General features: G+C 34.0%; 1 protein-coding gene across 6 annotated transcripts in view; it reads left to right on the top strand.

The window, feature by feature from the left end:
- LOC111086901 (nuclear receptor-interacting protein 3-like) overlaps positions 1 to 8,123 on the top strand; it is a 35,307-nt gene that overhangs the window by 11,827 nt on the left and 15,357 nt on the right. For 5 of the 6 annotated variants that reach the window (XR_002611612.1, XM_022391632.1, XM_022391633.1 and 2 more), the window contains 3 exons: positions 2,738 to 2,887; positions 6,227 to 6,309; positions 7,820 to 7,956. Coding sequence is in view for 5 of the 6 variants with exons in the window: in XM_022391632.1 (XP_022247340.1) it covers positions 2,738 to 2,887; positions 6,227 to 6,309; positions 7,820 to 7,956 (370 nt within the window). In the remaining variant the exon portion in view is untranslated. The remainder of the gene's footprint in view (positions 1 to 2,737; positions 2,888 to 6,226; positions 6,310 to 7,819; positions 7,957 to 8,123) is intronic. The other variant, XM_022391637.1, reaches the window with a different exon arrangement.

Raw genomic sequence — 8,123 nt, 5'->3', positions numbered from 1 at the left:
GTGAACACAAATTAGTTAGCATAAATCAGTTAAATGACGAAACATTTGGTGTCTATTTACTTGTGACCACTCGGTGTACATTTATATTAAGGCGTTTTCATTACACAGTCTCAAAACTTTTATAAGTAAAGTATATTCAATTTGCTGTACTGATGGCCAGGTTGATTTTTAGCTTATCTTTTAAGTGCATATCTTACTCTGATCGGAAGTTACTGTTATTAACGTCACTTGATGAAGAGCGTAACGATAAAGCTTTAAACTTCTCGTAATGATAAGAACACTAATGTCGAAACCGTATGCGATTTTATACGATTTGGATATTCTACTGTATTTCTACTTAGCAAACTGTAAAACTGATACATTTAACTTTGCTAATTTATCTTTAATTTATGACTGTAATGTTTTAGGTGTTAGTATAAAAAATATGTTGTAAATTAACACAACATAGTGTTATTTCACAACAGCACCATTTACGTTCCCGAAACACAGACTTGGGTTAACAATAACAGTTGATTGTTGTAGTAGCGACATTAACGAACAAGTTTTACCAGTTTTTTAAGGATACAAATGTTGCGCTGCTTTCAGTTCAAAATTGTGTTTAGATACATTGGAGTGTTTTAATAGTACCATTTTTTACGTCTATGTATAAAGCTCAACACAAGGCTTGTGCATTAGCAAACATATTTGTGTTCTGTTTTCTTAGCTAGCACTGGCCCCCCAGTGACACAGCGGTTATGTCTGCGGACTTACAACGCTAGAAATCGGGTTTCGATACCCGTGGTGGGCAGAGCACAGATAGCCCTTGTGTAGCTTTGTGCATAATTAAAAACAAAACAAAAGCTAGCACTGATTGTGTTTATTTCAACTTGAAATTATTTTGTCACCTTTCAAACACCAAATTTGTGTACAGAATACAAGTTGTGTTCTTTTTTTACACTATAAGTGTTGTAAAACTGATATTAATTGCATGACCTAGATTGATTAGGAAGAACACGAGTTTCGGATTTCCTCAGCTTTAAGTTTAACAATATTTTGTATCGTCGTTTCACAATGACGAACTGTGAACTGTGAAATGAAACGTCTAAGAGACGTTTCACACTGATCTCTAGTTTGCACCGAAGCTTTTTCTTTTTTTTTTTCTGTCGTTGATTTGTGCGTGTAGGTATGGTTCGAGTTCTAATAAGGCAATGTTCACAGCATTCCCTACATACCTGAGCTTTTAAGCCAAGTGCTAAATCAGGGGGTGCTTCATTTATTTACAAATAACAACAAATAATGACTTATTCATACATAAAATATGGAGCGTAAAATAACAAAACGTGTTAACACGTTATGACTGTGAATATGAAAAAAGTCAAAGTCTCTAGTTATTTAACTTCAACTGAAAATAACATCTTTATCTGCTCGAGATCGCATTGCGTTTTTATTCATTTGACACATTCTAATGAAGTTTATATAATTAGTAAAAAAGGAAACTACACGCAGATCTAGAAAGCTTAATGAATATAAATACCAATGTTTTTTTATTGTTATTAAGCTGCCTTTGCGAGTATCAAAACCCTAGTTTTAGCGTTGTAACACCTCAGATTTACCGCTGAGCCACCGGGGTAGGGGTTGTAATCGAACTAAACAGAATAAGTAATGCTTCAAAAACAGGTCCATCCCCTAAACATCTTCTTCATGAGATTGTGGCCCTCTGGTGACAGTGTGAAATTTCACAAATTGTTGTTAATGTAATGTTGGTGGTCTATCATAGCCCAATCAAATTAAAAAAATATATAAATGAAATTAAATAGAAGTGTAAAGTTCTTACCTGTGTTTCGACATTCTTATTTTAAAACAAAGAACGTTATTGTTTATTTTTTAACATCTTATTCAAAAGAAAGTTTATGACTACGCTTGATTGTTTTTCTAAATAGTCAAACAGGGAATTCACGACTGGAGTTCTCTTTAAAACATTATTTTATAGCCAGTCGTTTAGCTTAGGTTAACCTGATAAATGAAAATACAGTTGTGATAAATAATATAACACGTATCTTGTTCAAAATCACATCATTAGTTCTGTTTTAAATTAAATATATTAATAACACCGCACTAAGCAAGCCTGCATTGTCAATTACTTTGAACCGAAGAAACTTAAATGAATTTAAAGGTTATAAAGATATTTATACCAGATATTTAATTATTGTTCTGAAAATCAGCCAAGTGTTAAAGTGCGTGCTTTCACGTGACTAAATTAGGTCCAAACCAGACAATGTTCCATACTTCATGTTTTAAATTATAACACCTTCAATCCTGTTACGTTCAATGTCAAGTTTTAAGCAGTGTCTTTATGCAATTTGATTTTATCTTCGAGATTGAAAAACTCAATTTTTAGCTTTGTTTAAATTGTAGGTCTAAAGGAGATATGTAACCCGCGACAAAATTGAGGTTCTGTGTTGATAATATCAAGATAACTAAAATTGTTTTTTGGAATTTCATATCTGGATGATACAGTGAAACACCCGAACTTTTCTCATTATGAAGTATGTAATTATATCAAGGTATATTTTTTAAATAGTAACAAATTACTGAGTTTTCAACCTACGATACTAACAAAGCTATATTTATAACTTCATCTTCGAAATGATATCAAAGTTTTTAGGCAAACATCATTGCCTGAAATTATTTCGTTTATATTGATAGGTATATAAATGTTTGATAGGTTTTTAATTCTATTTTAATTATTTTAATTTAGTGTCGATCTAGCTCCTTTGACACCAAGAATTTTGGGACTAATTCAAATAATGGAACACAAAATACTTTTGTTAGCACAATGGCGGTTCCGCTCTTTGAAGATGACTCTAGATTGAGTAGGATGCACGTACCGCCCATCGTTAAATGCGAGGTAAGGTTTCGTATACAAAATACGTAAAATTCTGTCTGCTTGCATGGCGTGATAAGAAATATGGGTTACTTACAGGTTATCGTGATAGCATAGGCTCTGGTTTAGAAACGAGTGATTCAAATAAAATATTTCAAGAACACACAACAAACTTTTTGAACAGTGCCAGATAACCAAACGCAAGGCTCCAAGTAACAGGGTAATCACGTCATTATATAGTCCACCGTGCTAGCGGGAAGTGTATGGGGACCTGTTCCCCTAATTCTTTTCTAATCAAGGCTTAAATTATGTGACCAATTGATATTTTAAAGGATTAAATAACATATATTTCGTTACAATTTTGCGACAGATAAAAATAACATTTTAATTTTAAATATCATTTTTAACTCACGGGCACATCGTTACTTGAGCAGCCTTTGTTGCAAATTAAAACACTTGTTTTTATTTGTTTGGAATAGAGCGAATTCTCAAGCAATTGCTTGCCATTTTTATTATTTAGGTAAGTATTGTTTTTGAAATCTGTAAAAAAGTTATTTTTAGTATAGTTTTTCTCATTATTTAAAGAAAATTTACTTACTTACAGCATTTTCTACTGGATAACATCTAACTTTATGCAAGTGAAATTTATTTTATTTATTCGCTGCTGCTGCTATTGACACGTCAGCATTTTGATATTATTCATAGCCCTCTTATTCAGTAAAAATAGCATTAGTGTCAGAGACTGATACAAGGTGGATAATATCATTTTAATAAACAGTTACTACAGGTGTGAATTTCTGGAAAATATCATTTCAATAAATAGTTTCTACAGGTGTGCATTTCTCGAAAACATCCTTTTAATGAACAGTTACTACAGGTGTGAATTTCTGGAAAATATCATTTTAATAAACAGTTACTACAAGTGTGAATTTCTGGAAAATATCCTTTTAATAAACAGTTACTACAAGTGTGAATTTCTGGAAAATGTCCTTTTAATAAGCAGGTACTACAGGTGTGAATTTCTGAAAAATATCCTTTTAATAAGCAGGTACTACAGGTGTGAATTTCTAGAAAATGTCCTTTTAATAAGCAGGTATTACAGGAGTGAATTTCTGGAAAATGTCCTTTTAATAAGCAGGTATTACAGGAGTGAATTTCTGGAAAATGTCCTTTTAATAAGCAGGTACTATAGGTGTGAATTTCTGGAAAATGTCCTTTTGATAAGCAGGTACTACAGGTATGAATTTCTGGAAAATGTCCTTTTAATAAGCAGGTACTACAGGTGTGAAATTCTAGAAAATGTCATTTTAATATCAATTCACCAACATACATACAATTATTGTATACTACTACTCACAACCATGATGACAGAGTTAGTACAAAAATCACCACAACAATTCAAGTAGACTTCATTCAAAAGGCCCCCAGTGGCACAGCGGTATGTCTGCGGACTTACAACGCTAGAAACCGGGTTTCGATACTCGTGGTGGGCAGAGCACAGATAGGCCATTGTGTAGTTTTGTGCTTAACTTCAAAGAATAACAATATCATTCAAAAGGCCCAGAATTTTGATCACTTTCGGACATTTGGTTACTCCCCACAGTTTAGCCAATTTGTTTGTTTGCCGTTTGACCTTCTCATTTTCCATATAGGCCCATATAGACTTAATAATATTCTTATCATCAGAATCTTGCGCTGGCTAAGCCATGGTTGCAATTGTTTCATCGGCCTCATTTCCCTCTAAGGTATCAATTCGCCACATTGTCTACGTGCTTGTTGGAAGATGAATCCCTGCCAAACAGATCTTGTCCCTGAGGAAATAACATGATGAAAAAAAAATGATTTAATCTGTCAGCAGTTATGGTGTCATCAATTGGCTGAGATGCGGCTCACACTTGCACTAGTCCATTCAGAACTCTTCATTCTAGATGTTTTATATTGGCCGCGACACTGTCCTTCTCTCTGCTATCGAACAAACTGTCACTGATTGTTTCCATATGATCTAAATTTGGATTCCTCTATAAAATACACCTTCCTCTAGCGTTATTCATCCCATTATTTGAAGTCTGATGCCCATTTCAACTTTTTTGATTACTTCTCCTATGCGTGGTTTCTGAGCAGCCATTGAGGTCACTTTGTGTATCTTAGATTTCTGGAGGTAGCATTCACACCTGTGCTTACAGCCAGGTTAATGGAAAGATTTCTACTAGGTTGTAGTGCATCACATAAAGAGCGTGGTATTTTTATGTGGACAACTTATATTATCAGCAGTACTAATTTCATGTACCATATCCAGTAGCCTTCATTAGCCAAAACTCTGATTTCCACACAATTTTCATGTCGTGTTTTTCTGCTTGGAACCAGTGGTGTAATCAAGACAAGGCCTGGCCAAGCATGTACCCAACCAATGGTTGAGCAAACAATGATACATTTTCGACCTATAAAGAAACTGAAGCGCAAAAAAAAACAACAAAAAAAAACTAGTTTGTTGCAGTATGGGTGATACGAAATATGAAGAAGGTGAATAGATAATCAACGAGCTAACGGTTTTGTTTGTTAGAAGTTAAGCACAAAGCTACACAATGGGCTATCTGTACTCTGCCTACCACGGTATCGAAACCCGATTTCTAGCATTGTATGTCCTCAGACATACCGCTGTGCCACAGGGGGGGGGGGGGCAACGAGCTGACGGAATAATGCATTAGTATGTTATTACGCATATAATGTAGTTTGTAAGATTAAATGCTCATCATGCGAAGAACGGGTAACCTGGTGGCTAGTTACTTATAAAATACTGTTGTTTTTGATGTAATTACATACAATGGAATGTCAGAACATTATACATTTCTTTAGCCACAGACCCATGCAGGTTCTTTATACATACAAAATGACTAAACCAAAGTGTTGTCTTCAATGTGAGTATTCCTTGGTGGTGCCTACGAAATTTTAAATATTTGTCTACATCGTGTTGGGAGCCATGAGTTCATTCACCACACTACTACTGGGAATAGTGTGACTGTCTGTTGCATTATGCTGCTACGGCACTGTCTGGTTGATTAGATGACAACCAATAAGAGCGTAAGCTATTAAAATATGAATGCACTCTGGTGTAGTTAATTTTCAGCATAATAAATGGGGAGCAATCCCATAATATTTGCATTTTGTTACCAATTTATTTGGATAGATGGATATTCAATGTCAATATGCTGATGTAAACATTTCAGGTTCTAGTAATAAATATACGTAATAGATCAAAACACTTTTTAACTAAAGAAGAGTTGGAGCTCATTAAGCTCTTAACAAAATATTTATTACTCACGTTGATTAAATGTAGTTATTATCCATATCTTACGTCGTTTACAGTGTAATGGAGTAGAAGGTTATGCTTTGATCAACACAGGAGCAATGGCAACAACGATATCAATGAACATGGTGAAAAAATTAAGGTTAGTACCTAGGCAATTTTTCATAATACGGAATCCATTAGTTTTAGTGTTAAAATTTCAACATATAACTTCTTTTAACACGTATGTTAATTACACGTAAAACTAATAAAAAGGAATATTTTGTTTGTTGTTAAGCTCAAAGCTTTACAATGGGCTATCTGAACTGTGCCTGACTTAGGGATCGGACACCAAATTTTAGCTTTATAATAAACGTCAAATTTTCTGGATAGCTTCTGACTGAGAACAGTTTAATGAATGCAACTAATAAGATGTATTGACTTAGATTAGTCAACCGTTAAGTTTGGATTTTATAGAGAAATCTTCAGAATGTGCTAAAGCAGAAATTAAATGAGTCGCCTATCATTCACAAAATGTAAATACACAATTACAGTACTGTATGATATCCGTGGAAGGTTTATGTTAGAATATATTGTTGCCAAAAATCAAGTGGAATATATAAGATACGATAACATTTTCTTGCGTGGCGTGTGACGGTCTAAAATGAACAAGCCGCTACAATCAGAGTTCAACAACAAAAATACAATTTATTCCCAATAACAACACTTAGAAATTAATTCAACACACTTAATAAACAAATGCCCGACCGACCAGGACTTCACATCAATATGAATAGATAATTTATCATAAATATTGATAAATCGATAACAATAGAACCAGGAAAAAGAACCAAAAAGAAAAATACTAACCCCCCCCTCCCAAAACAAAAAAAAATTACAGCAATTACAATATTCAAACAATACCTTTCAAGATCAATAATAGCATCAATAACAATATCGAGTTACAAACAGCAGTAACCATACCTTTCAATAACTATCTCGTAACTCTATCTGTTTTAGTGAAGCTTCTGGCAGGGTATATATATTTATTCGCAGAGTAGGTCACGAGAGTATAACCTCATGTGATCATAAATGTACATACTCTTCTGCTACATTATTAGTATTTGTGCGTCACCGCTAGGGAAGCTGGAGTCAATTTCATCATGTATTTGTTGGTTTGAAGTTAAGCACAAAGCTACACAATGGGTATCGAAACCCGGTTTCTAGCGTTGTAAGTCCGCAGACCTATGTCATCCATCTTTATTTTTCCGCCTCATTACACTATTTCTGTTTGATTGATATGAACAGTTATAGATAATTTCTAGATGCTGTGAAGAGTTGTATGAAGCAATTATTATGTTTTGAACGAAATGGACAAATTTTAAAGTACTGGTATTATACTTAAACTGAGAAAATTCGAATTCTCGATCCCAATATTTTGGCTACGCTATTTAATACAAAAGTATTAGAGGGATTCGAACCCCCGACCTTCAGATTGTAATTCGAGCACGCTGATCGCCAGACCACGAATGCAGTTGTTAGAAAAAGTCGTATTAGAAATGTTTAATTCGGTGTTAAAGCTCAAAACACTGAAACGCCCGTAATCTACTAACATCATTTGATAGATAGCGCTTGTTTAAAATGTAAATTATGAACATTTCTTACATTAACAGGCAAACAGATCAGATAGTCCATGATGCCTCCGCTATTTTGAATCCACTGGGGCTCCCTCTTCCAGAGTTCAAGGGAAAAGTTAAGTATGTGGATTTAACACTAGGACGTTGGCACCAGGTGTCTCAGTTCTTTGTAGGTAAGGCCATTTTCTAAGTTTTAGTTTATGGTTTGATTGTAAGTATATATAAACCAGTTTTTAGTTATTTGGCAGTAAACGTCTCTGTGTTTGTATGATCAACAACTGTGCATATTTAACTAAGGTTGATAATAACTTATTACTTATTCATTGCTAGTTCAATACTA

This window comes from Limulus polyphemus, unplaced genomic scaffold (assembly GCF_000517525.1).
Source record: "Limulus polyphemus unplaced genomic scaffold, Limulus_polyphemus-2.1.2 Scaffold1535, whole genome shotgun sequence".
Lineage (NCBI taxonomy): Eukaryota > Metazoa > Arthropoda > Merostomata > Xiphosura > Limulidae > Limulus > Limulus polyphemus.
This window is presented reverse-complemented; position numbering and strand designations above follow the sequence as displayed.